The following is a 12,864-nucleotide window of genomic DNA, read 5'->3' on the forward strand; positions in this document are numbered from 1 at the left end:
AACTTCAAAGTAAAAAGACAACCCCTTTAGGTAATAGCAATGTATTACCTAGTGTCTAGTATGGTATAAACTAATATTTATTGGCTTGGTTTTTGATACAAAGTATAACCAAGTACATCTAGGCTGGCCTTAAATGTGCAATCCTCCTGCTTTATTAGCATACTGGGAGCTGGACTTAAACTCACTATGTAGTCTAGGCTGGCCTAGAGTCTGTGCTCCTTAGCCTCTCAAGCACTGGGACGAGAGCCATGCACTGTGAAGCTCCACTAAATAGGTGTATAAAAGGTTACCACCTCTCCCCTCACCTTCCCTTCTTTCCTCCCTCCTCTCCCCTCCCCTCCTCTCCTATTAAAGGTAGGGTCCCAAGTGCCTCAGGCTGGCTTTGGACGCACTGTATGGCTAAGGCTGGCTTTGGACTCACTGTATGGCTAAGGATGAACGTTTTATGCTCCTGCTTCCATATTCTCCACTCTGGTGCTGGATTACAGATATACTAAGCTCAGTGTTATGTGGTGCAGAAACTGAATGCAGGGCTTAGTGCAAGCCAGGTAGGTACACTACCAACCGAATTAGATTTCCAGCTACCAGGTCCTAAAGGGTTCAATTTTTGGAGATTTTTTTTTTTTAACTTTCAGTTTTATAGTGAATAAGTATGTATGTATGTATGTATATATGTATCTGCTTTAAACATGGCATTGGGGTGGTGGGACAAGGCCTTGTAGTGTACAATTTTAATCCCAGTACCTGGGAGGCAGAGAGACAGGTAAACTCTGTGAGGTTGAAACTAGTGAGGGCTAAACAAAGACTACGTCTGAAAAAGAAGTCCCAAACCCAAAACAACCAACAAAACCAGCACTGGAGGCACTGGGCTGGGAAGAGGCCCAGTGGGTAAAGAGGGTGCTTTGCAAGGGTGAGGAGTGGAGTCTGCACCTGCATGACCAACTCTGGCAGGAGTGGCAGCCACCTTACCCCACCACTGAGGAGGCAGACACAAGGCAAGATGGCAGGATTAATTATCTTGAGTCATTCAGTTCCAAGTTTAGGGAGAGATCCTACCTCAGTATAAATAAAGTAGAGAATAATTAAAGTAGACGTCTAATGTCATGCGTGTGCACATGCGTATTTTGAACATGCCACACACATTAAAAGAATGGTACTGGAGGGGCTGGGGATTTAGCTCAGTGGTAGAGTGCTTGCCTAGCAAGCACAAGTCCCTGGATTCGGTCCCAGCTCCGAAAAAAAAAAAAAAAAAAGAATGGTACTGGATTGGTATGAGTTGAATGAGATGCAGTTTATCTATATTTCCTCTACCAGGCACAAAATGCCCTTCTGAACAAATCTTGACATGAGATAAGAGACTGATCACAACAGGTCACAAAAGCCCTCATGGGAATTAGCCAATCTGCAGAGGTCTAAACGCAGTGACCTGAACAACAGAGGAAGGAGATCCTCAGCCAAGTGGCTGGGATGTTTTGAAAACCCATCCCTGTGAAGTAAGAATGCCTGCTTGAGTTGAGGAGTGGAATGTGCGGTGGAGAGCTACTCTGATAGCATTAAAAGAAAACTTTACAAAAGCATGAAGATGTCCACTCGACGGTTCTGGAATAGTTCTTGCAAAGAGTAGACAGAAGAAGTACAGACTAGTGTCTACCTGCATGGGGCCACTAGCTTCTCCTCACTACAGTCGGTATCTCTAAGTGTCTACATCATCAAGAGACTGTATTTGGAGGAACAGAAGCTGCATTAATGAGCTGAAAGAAGAAACAGTGCTCCCTTCTCTTCCCAAATGATCACTGGGGTGGGGGGAGGATCACCTACCTTGGCAAAAGTGGAGCCCTTCCCTTCTGACTGGATGGTGATGGTGTGGGTCCGTCTCTGCAGAATCTGGTCTATGTCCTCTTCACAGAACTTGGAGCCTTCATCCTCCTCGTCCATTAAAGCTCCATAAGCACCTTTCCGGAGCAAATCTTCTACTTCCATTTTTGAGAGCTGCTGCACCTGAGCAGGTCACCAAAGTGGAAAATGCACAAGAAAGAACAGCTTCAAATGTGGCCCTCGTGACTCAGGATATAGCTGCTCTACTAACTGCACATGATAGGAAGACAAGACAGAGGACGGTGCCCTGGCTACTATGCAGGGCAGCCAGGCAGGCAATTTTCTATAGGGAGCTCTGGAACAAAGCCTACCACATGAGCCAAATGTCTAACATTCTTCAGGACACTGGTTATCATCAAATGTCATAAGCAATTAAAACTATGCACCATTGGAGAGGATATACGTGACATCTTATTTTAATATTTTAGTTTGAGTTTATGTCTTTAAAGCTTCCAGATGTACCACACGAGCTGAAAAAATGATTTATTCATTATTAAATAAGTACATTTATAATGGAAATGATGTCACTCCTTAACTAAAAAAAGGAGCCTGTGCCAAGTGTGATCTTTCAACCACTTGTTGATAACAGGAAATGGAGTTCAAAACATCCTTTCCTGTTTCTAATTAACAATCTGGTTCTCTTTATTGCAATCACAACAGGGAATTCCATGGCTCCCAGGATGGGCAATTTGGAGTATGATGGTTAGCAACACACGCATAGCTAAGGATATAGAACATCTGCACTAAGGTCTTAGTTCCATTACTGATGTTCTAAACCTAAAGATGAAGGGCTTCGGCATGCTGTTCTGTACTTGACAATGAGTTAAGAATTTTAGCAGTAATTTTAACAGTTGTCATTGTTTTAAGACTGGGTCTTAATGTACCCAGGTGGGCCTTGAAAATTCACGTGTAGCAGAGGCTCGCCTTGACGTCCTGACCGTCCTGACCGCCGTCCTGACCGTCTCCACTTCCCATGTGTTGGGATAACAGGCATGTGTTACTATGCCCAGTTAGACAGAGAGGTTAATTATCATACTTTAAGCTAATTTTGTTCATTTATTATTTACTGATCATCACACAATGAACACCTTTGAAATACTGCACATTGTTATCGTCATAGGAACACAGACAACATGGACTCCATCACATTATTAAGGTCAAAGTCAAACTGGAGAGGTGGCTCGGTAGTTAAGAGCACTGACTGCTCTTACAGAGATATGGCTCCCAGCACCTACACAACAACTAACAACTATCTGTCACTCCAGTTCCAGGGGATGGGACACCCTTTCCTGGAATCTGCAGCCACCAAGGCACACATATGGTACACATGCACAGATGCAGACAAGCACTCATACACATGAAATAAACCAAGTAAATCTTAGTAAGAAAAAAGCAGCCTGAAGTCTGGTGTGTGAGATGAGGTAAGGTAACAAATCCACTGTAAAATGTTAGGCCTTTGGCATAACAGCTCTGATGGGTGTGGTTAAACTTTACTTAAATGTTATTGCATACAGAGGAGCCTTAGCACACCCTGGTTCCCAGACTGCCTTTATCCATTTAGAAAATGCAGAGACTGCCTCCAAAACATTCTGTTATGGTGGATTACTTAACTATGCTATGGAGGACAGAGTCAAAATGGTGAAAGGGAACCCAGAAACAGCTTTAAGAAGGAAAAACCTTGACAAGTGCTCCTTTTTGGTTTACTTTTGAGACAGTCTCACTATCTATCCCAAACTGGTCTGACTCCAAGAACCATCTGCCTAGTGTGGGATCAAAGGCACACCCTCCGCAGTGCTCCGGGGCCGGTGCAATGTACTCACTCCATTGGTGCTGCCCTTTCTGTTGATGTCCTGAAGAATAGCCTTGTCCAGGCCCAGCTTCAGGCTGGCCTTGTCAAACATTTCCCGCTCATAGGAGTTTCGAGTGATTAGGCGATATACCTTTACGGCTTTGCTCTGGCCTATACGATGACACCGGGCCTGAGCCTGGGAAGAAGGGTCACACACATTTTGTCACCATATATATACACTCACATTTCACACAGATACAATGACAGAAGCCCCTGTGGGGTGAGTGGTCAACTTTTACAGCTGGTGTCTTGTCATGTTGGGAGCTACTCCTTTCTTTACCAATGGGTTCCCAGACTACTGGGTGGAGAGGCTCACCTCAGGATGCTGCTCTACGTCTGTGAATAATGCCTCAGAGGCAGGCACACTGCTTCTCTTCTATTTTTAAATTTCAAACATTGACAAAAACAGGAAAGCATAGTGACTCTTGTGGACAATCTTGCTTCCTTTCTACCACTCCCCATTAATGGTGACGCAGAAAATCCTAAGCAGAATGCTTCTAATCCTTATGTCTTCTAATATGGACGTCTAAAGGTAAAACATAGCACACCACCACTGCTATACTTAAAATCAAGTCTGTTCTTTTCCACCTGCAGCACTAGAAATGGAAAGTTCTGACACATTCGAAGCAAGAGTTCTACCTCTAAACTAAGTACCCCCACAAACGAAATAACTGTTAACCTCAACCAGCCTTCTAGCCTTCGCACTCAGTTTACTGCAGTGTGCTGGCTCTGTCCTCCCACCATGCTCATTGTATCTGGGCTATGTCCCCGAGGGAGTGGGTGCTTTTTGCCCCTTTTATTTCCTCTAAACTGGAATTAGAGCTTACAACTTGATTAGATCAAGATCTGATTTTTGGACAGGCATATCACAGATGGGCTTTCAAATTCCATCCACAAGCACATTTATCTGTGTCTGTTATGAGACAGAAGGCCACTGTATACATGCGTTTCTTTATTATGGGTTACAACTGTCTTCATTAACAGTTTGGTTGCCCTAATACACCATTATTAAAGAAAAGTTAAACATTTGATTCCTAATAAAAACCTTACTAGGTTTTCATTATTAGTTCTTTAAGGAACACAGTGAGGTCACATAGTACAGTTGGTATGTTCTATTGAACTTAGTTGTCAAAGCTATTCAAATATAACCTATGGGAGACTCCTCAGATCGATCTCTGAGCTATTTTGACATGGTCCAGAAGACAATGGAGAGAGACTCTACAGAATGACTCTGATGTTAGAATAGAGGTTATCAGTATGATTCAATGATTAGGTGTAGGTGTGTGTTTGTGCCTGTATATTGTATTGAAGACCAATAGTCTTCAATGGTTACCTTGCTTATAACATATTCAATGGCTCTTTTTGTATGTCCTACATAAAGCTAGATTCACTTATTTAAAAAGGATTCTTACTGTTTTTGTTCTTTTCTTCAACAAGAAATGTCCCTCTACCCCCAACCCCAGAAGCAAGCACAGAAGGGTGTCCCTGACACTGACCATGAGGAACGGCCATGCCATCTATGTGAAGCTTGCAGGTCTCCTTGCAGACTTGAGCGCTTTCTTGTTCTGACTGAAGTGAACATGAGCAGTGAGAATGTGCCCTCTCAGATGAGTGAGACAGTGGCCGAAGAAAACTGACAGCCTCAGATCCCTGCTTCTGTCTCATGGTCTTACTGCAATCCCAGCATCCAGAATAGAATGGCAAGCAGTAAAACCATGGATCAATTGCCAGGCTGTTTAAAGGAAGCTACCATTCCACTGAACATGAGTCTGAATGACTGGGGTTGGGGAGGTAAGTCTAAGTAGAGAGTCTTAAGTCTGCCTATCAGGTAATCACCCTAGTTAGAATCAGATCCTTCCCCTATCTCTCTGGTTGAAAATGACACCAGAATCCTTTTTCTCAGTGCTCAAACAGCATGAAAACCGAAGCCTGCCAAGCAGAGGCCAATTTCATGTTGTAATAGCTTATCTTGGTTGTTAACTTGATTACATGAGAACTACCTAAATAATACTAGGCATGCTTGCAAGACATTTTCTTAATGGGATCATCTGAGGTAGAAGACTCACCCTGGGCTACACCTTCAGGTGTAGTTTAGTTTAACGGAAACTAAAACCACAAGTGAAACTTTGGCAACAAACAAGCCCAGTTCCAGTGTATTTCTCTAAGACTACTTAAAATTTCAAAGGAGAAGGAAAACAATGTGATCATAGTGCACCTGATCAGACAATGAAGACATGTTTCTGTGATTCTGATATCCCAGAAGGATGTATCAATTAGTAGGGACCAGATCTGAATTCACTGCTGAGCAAGCAGTCTGCATTAGAAGCAGCCTACAGGCCAGCCAGTGACCACTTAACAAAAACTTCAAACAAAAAGAAAAGCTACGGAGATGATCCAGATTAAAGGAGGCTAAAGAGCAAATGTGATGTGGATCCTGGGTTTGATCTTGAGAACTACAAAGGAGCAAGAAAGAAATGGAATGGCGCCATTTCAGTATGGACTAGAGGACTAAAGAACTGTGCTCTTACTTCCTGATTCTAAGAACTACACCATGGTTACACAAGAGTAGGCCTCTGTGTACATGGAATTGAGACCTGAGTGTGTAGAAGGTGAAGGGTTTCCCGTCCTGACACATGCTGCAGGTGTGGCTGCTGTGTCACATGTGCATCAGTGGGTGCCAGAGATGAGAGAGGTCATGTCTACACTCTCGTGTTCTGACTTATGAACATCTGAATAATTAGTAGCCTAACATTCCCTGAAAAAAGTGAGCCTGGGAAGTCTGGCACTAGGCAGGCCTGGACCAGCTCCCAGGACACGGGACTCTTTCAAGGGGCCATTCAGGTGGGCCAGGTGAGGAATGATCCCTAAGAAGACCAGCAGACAGAGGCCCAGACAAGGAGCTAGCCTGAGATGACCACCAGCCCAGGACTATGTAAGCTCTAAGGGTCAGACCATCCCCAAGATGACCCCTCCCCAGTACCATAATTCACGATTGGGGCATAGCACTTCTGAGACCACTGCAGAGACAACCCCAGACACTCAGAGATTCTGGGTACCACTAAGAGAAGGAAGTGGTGGAAAATGGGAGAGACAGAGAAACAGGAGGATGCAGGCACAATGAAGAAGGCAGACTGGAGACTGGAGGGGAGTGAGGACAGCCAGATTTGAGTAGTTGGTGACGTCATGTAGGACCATGGTGGGGTCCAGGCCTATGCTGCCACAGGGATGGAGGAGCGCAACTGGGTTGGTGGCTCTGTAGCAGCAGGGTCTGTTACCACCAAAGGCCAGGCGTATGTTCCTGGTCTGGGCTGCCACCAGAGATCAAAGTGGATGTCAGTGGGCTATGCAGAATTGGCCCATCCCTAACCTGGGCACCATGGGCAAGCTGGCCCTGGGGGAAAGCAGGTCCTGTAGTACATTTTGGGAGTTGTAGTTAAACAGCCCAGAGGACACAGAACATGGTGGCTGGCCTAGGTGAGGGAGAGACAATCTCCCTACTCCCCTACCTGTGACAGGCAGGAGACCCGACCCTGCCTCTCTCCAGCTGCAGCACTCTGGAGCAGGCCCTGCACCTCACCTGGGCACCACAGTAGAGCTGACTCTGGTGGTGGGGGCACAGGTGAGCCGGCCTGAGGGTGTGAGTGTGGGAGATCTAGCCCTGCCACTCGTCTATGTAAGACGACACGAGCAGCATCCCACCCCTTCTCACAAGGGCTGTGCCACCTATGGCAGGCAGGCAGGAAGGCTGGCTGTGAGGTCATCAGAGTGGGAGTCTCACTCTTGGGAAAGCAGGCCCCGAACCTCACCTGGGCAGCAGGGAAGAGCTGGCCTGCTGGAGGCCGGGCTGCTAGTGAGCCAGCCCTGAGGGCAGGAGCCCTGAGGGCAGGAGAGCCGGCAGGATTATGAGCTCAGACTCCTCTGGGGCCCAGATCCAGGGCTTTGAGATGGCCTACCACAACATCTCCCCCATCTATGAACTGCTGGAGTGCATGAAGGCTGGTGCTACAGATCTAGAACTATGGAGTCTCCACGACACAGGGTAACAACAGAATATTTGAGAGAATCCCAGTGGGGTTCCCGTATTGATAGGCAGAGGCCTTGTACCTGACCAACAAGTTATTGTAATGGACATGTGCAAGCAAAGAAGTATGGACAAAAGGGCACACTCTGGGACATACTGTGACACTCTATAGCTTCCACAGTGATCTTCTTTTTCTCTGTTGGGGGTGAGGATATAAGGGTGGAGGGTGGGGATGAGGAGCTGGAGAGATGACTGGGATTGGGGTGCATGATGTGTAATTCACAACCAATAAAAAGTTAAAAAAAAAGGCCCCTAATTCTCAATTTAAATGTCTATGTACATACTCAGAGAAAAAGACTGAAAAAAATGGACAAATATGATAAAGTAAATAGAAAAAATACAAACCTACTTGTTGAAATCTAGATAAAAGTCTATCCAAATTGAAAAATATAAGTCTATCAAACAAAAAATGCATAAATGATTTATATTTATAATTTGCTTGCTGGGGCCTATGCTGCCTCCCTAATACACAAAGAGATCCAATGGCTCATTTTGTTTCTACATTTTAAGAACTGACTTTCCAGCTGAGTGTGGTACCATGGACCCATAAACCCAGCTCTTGGGATGCAGAAACGGGCATTTTAAGTTCAAAGCCAATCTTTGTTCCACAGGGAAGTTGAAGACACTCTGGGGTATGAGACTTTGTAGCAAAAAACCAATCAAACAATCAGGCATGGAGGAATAGAACTAAACTAAGAATCTTTGGAAAAGAATGCTTTTGTTTATATAGTGTAATATCCTAGATGAAATAATCTAGTATAGATTAGAGATCTGTTTTGGTAAATTTATTTTTACAAAATGTTGGTCAGTATTCTTGACTCCACTTGATTTTTATGCTAGATGTGACTGAATAAATCCACTGCCCCGCAACCGGCTGGCATCGGAGCCCCGCTCCGTGTGGGTCTCTGCAGCACAGCAGTGCTCGTGCTGGCAGACGCGTACATCTATCCCTGGTCCATCTGCCCAGAGGGCCTAGCCACGGGCACACCTAGCAGCCAGACCTAGCTTTCTTTGTTTACTTGTTTACTTGTTTATTTGAGACAGGTCTTATGTAACCTAGGCTGGTGGCAAACCTGATATGTGGGTCAAGGCTGTCTTTGATCTCCTGATTTTCTATTCCCACCTCCCAAGTGCCAAGATTAGAGGTGATGGCATTATTTTGGCTTCAGATCTTGACCACTAAACACTTTTCTCAAATAAAAAGAATAGGAACCTGTAGAGAAATAGCCAATTCCAAGACCTTGTCAGAAAAAATATTAACATGAATCTGGGGGCTGGGGATTTAGCTCAGTGGTAGAGCACTTGCCTAGGAAGCGCAAGGCCCTGGGTTCGGTCCCCAGCTCCGAAAAAAAGAACCAAAAAAAAAAAAAAAAAAAAAAAAAAAACCAAAAAAAAAAAAAACCATGAATCTGAATATTTTACCTAAAAAAGTGAAGAATTGCTTAGATGATGTGAGTGGGCTATGAAGAGCATTAGACAAACTGAGGGTCGTGGATTATAACACAAAATAGACAGCTGTACCCATACATGTCTGTGGTCCTAGGTACTCAGGAGGCTGAAGCAGGAGGACTCTGTGACCCTAGTAACTATAGGTCAGCCTGGCTAATGCAGTAAGAGCCCAACATAAAACAATCACCAACAAAATACAAAACATAAATATCCATGAACCCCAACTAAATAAATGGGACAAAAATAATTATTATTCCCATTCAAAAATATAGAAGAAATGATGGAAACAAAAATTAGCACCAGCCAAACAATTTGGTAATACTGACGGAGGGCAAATCTGTTGCTGGATGTTTACAGCAATGGAGGAGTGAGAAACAGTGAATTTGTACGATCCCAAAGTATCTACTCATAAGATACCTAACTAATTTCATAAAGTAAAAGCTATTTTAAAATTGAGAGGCTTAGGAGACAGCAACGTAAGTCAAAATCTCATTACAAGTGACTAGACAGGGACATCATGTGCTCCAACAGGAAGCCCTGAATGTGATACTATGATTATTTCTATGATAGTGTTGCCTGAAATGCCTAATTTTACATCTAAGAAAAAAAAATCGGGCAAATACAAACCAACACATCAAGGGACAGTCTAAAGAGCTTGCCAGTACCTTTTAAAGTGTACTGGTAACTGAAGGAAGGAAGGACAAGGGCACCGCCACAGCCTGAAGGGTGCTGAGGGGGCATGGCTTCTGGTGGATGGGGATTCTGAACCACCAGTTTCCCATACACGGGACTCATGGGAATCTATCAGTAATACTCTATGTGCGTCGATCTCCTGGTTCAAGTAACTCATTATATTACGATTATGTAAGATGTAAATGCCATAGGAAGTGATGTGGAAGGTAAACTGAAATTAAACATTTTGACTTTTTAAAAATCTAAGAAGTTAACTGTATAATAATATAAAGTCTTCACAGCGGCTCTGAGCTTACTTCTGTCATGTACACTGCTTCCTAGCGCCCTCTACAGGAAAGCATTAAAAATGCACACACTGTTTTGCTTTGTTTTGTTTTGACCATGCCGTGGTCAGAGCAGGGAGAGACAGGCATAAATGTAATAGCCCATTAAAATAAACGCTAGTATGTAAGACCAGCCTGACTCCAGGCTAGCCAGAGTTAACACGGTGAAACTGCCTTACTCCCCAGATGAATGAATGCTTTTATATACCATACACACACACATATTTTCTTTCTTTCTTTTCATTTACCAATATAGATTCCACAGCAGTTCACAGAGCTATCTCATTCTTTTTTCAAAAGTATATACTACAGTTTATTCAATTTTTTTACTGACAGTTAATTGAATTTAAAACATTTTGTTCCTTCAGTATATTATGTGATAGCAACCCTGTTTGTGGGAGTTCTGTTGGATAATTCTGGTAGGTAAAGGCAGTGACCACTGGGCTAACAAGATGGCTCAGTGGGTCCCACAGGAAAGAACCAACTCCCACAGGTGTCTTCTGACCTCCACATTTCTGCTGTGGTGCACATCCCTCATAATAAATAAATAGCTATAATAAAAATAAATATAAAAATATAATTAAAGAATAACGTGATTATGGTAGACAGTATGGCTGACAGGCCACAGTGATTCTCAACCTTCCTAATGCTGCAACTCTTTAATGCAGTTCATGTTGGAGTGACCCCCAACCATAACATTAGTTTTGTTGCTACTTCATAACTGCAACGTTGCTGTTATGAATTATAATGTAAACATCTGTGCTTTCTTTCGGATGGCCTTAAGTGGCCTGTGACACACAGGCTGAGAATCGCTGATCTAGAAAAACACTTTTTCCCCTGGGTTCTATGGGTTTGAAGGTAACTTCAAGAAAACGTTGAGTAAGTATTCAAGGCAAAGGTCTCGCAGAGGGGTGTCATGTACACACTATATGACACAGTATACACATTTCCTTCCTTATTCATGCCTAAAGCCCAACTTTTATATAGGGCAGAAATGTGCTCAAATGAAGGCACTTACATACCCAGCCATGGAGGGGTTATTCCACCCCACCCAGGAGATGGGACAGTCTACAGAGTCATCCATAGGAAGGGTCTGCGAATCCACACAAAGGTATCACACTTGACTGCCTTCTTTTGTCTGCCTCAGGTTGAGGCCAAGATGACATTAATCACACACATGGAAGTTTGTAGAACAAAAAGAAAGAAGGAATATGGGTCTCTGACCACAATGAAGATACCACATTTGTCCCAGAATCCTCGCCTCTGCGTTTCTTGTTAACCAAGAAAAACAAGCAGCTAAATGACATCAGCAGACAAACATATGCTCTTTCTCCCAAGACAATTTACCTGAAGTGACAACAGGATAAGTAGCTTTTGTCACATTTAAGAGACTTGTCATTATACAGTCAAATCTCAAAGTATTTATTTTCCTAATCAGAACTCACATACACAAAAGTAAGGCAGAGAGAAACACTAGGAACAGACAGCAATCCAAATGAGATGCATCGCAAGGGTGCAGAGTGGGACAGCACACAGCTGGGCAGGGATGCTACAATCTTTCACCCCAGGGAAAAAAATCAGAGCTTCGACTTTCTGATTTGTAGACTCACACTTTGTTCTTTACTTTTTGATACATCTGAGATTAACAAAAGCCTGATACAATGCTTTAAGAAAACAGAACAGCTATAGACCCCGTAGTTTACTTATTCTGCCCTCAGTTTACTACTGCCAATCTCAAGTCCAAGTCAGAAAGATCATACTACACCTTTGACAACCATGTACAAATGAAAGGGATGGTACCAAAAATAAGCGAAAAGTACAACCAACCAAAACAAAACAAAACAAAACAACAAAACAAACAAAACCTAAACCAGTCAGGTAAGGTACAGCTCATGCCTCAGGTGGCAGAGGCAGGAGGACTGAGTTTGAGGCTAACCAGGGCTACAGAGTGAGACCCTGTCTAAAATAGACTTAAAAATCCATGACAAAAACCCAAACACAAAGCTGTTTCTTCTTGCCCACATTCGCTTCCAAGTTAGCAGCTTTATAACATTTTAAAAGCATGTTTTCCTTAACACTTTATACTTATTCCTTAATTAAAACCTGCACAATTACAAGTTAAAAAAAGAAAAACTCCCAGTCTTTCCATAATTCAACCACTTTTATTTTGCTGTTGAATTTCCTGACCAGTTTTCCAACCCTGAATATGAGTCAAGGCGCTGTCATTTTCTCATAAGTAGGAGGAGGAACCAGCCCCCCACCGTCTCTGGAGCACTGTGGAAAGTTCCTAGAGTTCTTCTATGGCCACAGAAGGGGTTGTCTCCTCAGTGTGGATTCCTTTTCTCGCTTTCAAACTCCTCCAGCCAGGACATCTGCTTCTATGGTTTCCCAATTCTACCGTCAGGGAGCATTAAGACACAGCCCTTGAACTGTGCTGTCCACAACTGTTAAGCTGAGCTCTCTTCAAGTCTGGGGAACTCAACAGGCTGTTATGGAGCAGCAACAAGGAGGGTGCTTTGAGAGGGAGAGAGAGCTCGACACCCTGTAGTCCTATGAGGCTCTTCTCTACCTTCAGCAAGACCTGCTTTCTAAGA

General features: G+C 43.6%; 1 protein-coding gene, 1 long non-coding RNA gene and 1 other non-coding gene across 39 annotated transcripts in view; 2 read left to right on the forward strand and 1 right to left on the reverse strand.

The window, feature by feature from the left end:
- Chd6 (chromodomain helicase DNA binding protein 6) overlaps positions 1–12,864 on the reverse strand; it is a 161,277-nt gene that overhangs the window by 41,495 nt on the left and 106,918 nt on the right. For 22 of the 23 annotated variants that reach the window (XR_005501897.2, XR_005501896.2, NM_001107797.1 and 19 more), the window contains 2 exons: positions 3,696–3,860; positions 1,819–1,998 (listed from right to left, as the gene is read on the reverse strand). Coding sequence is in view for 20 of the 23 variants with exons in the window: in NM_001107797.1 (NP_001101267.1) it covers positions 1,819–1,998; positions 3,696–3,860 (345 nt within the window). In the remaining 3 variants the exon portion in view is untranslated. Of the gene's footprint in view, positions 1–1,818; positions 1,999–3,695; positions 3,861–12,864 lie in introns of those variants that run through there. The other variant, XM_039105112.2, reaches the window with a different exon arrangement.
- LOC134486200 (uncharacterized) overlaps positions 6,282–12,864 on the forward strand; it is a 31,045-nt gene continuing 24,462 nt past the window's right edge. For 13 of the 15 annotated variants that reach the window (XR_010065035.1, XR_010065026.1, XR_010065027.1 and 10 more), the window contains exon 1: positions 6,301–6,656. This is a non-coding gene — a long non-coding RNA (uncharacterized LOC134486200). Of the gene's footprint in view, positions 6,657–12,864 lie in introns of all 15 variants that reach the window. The other 2 variants (XR_010065036.1, XR_010065038.1) reach the window with 2 other exon arrangements.
- On the forward strand, positions 6,345–6,477 carry LOC120102052 (small nucleolar RNA SNORA17). The gene has a single exon (XR_005503087.1). It is a non-coding gene; the product is annotated as a small nucleolar RNA SNORA17 (small nucleolar RNA).

This window comes from Rattus norvegicus, chromosome 3 (genome assembly GCF_036323735.1).
Source record: "Rattus norvegicus strain BN/NHsdMcwi chromosome 3, GRCr8, whole genome shotgun sequence".
Classification (NCBI taxonomy): Eukaryota; Metazoa; Chordata; class Mammalia; order Rodentia; family Muridae; genus Rattus; species Rattus norvegicus.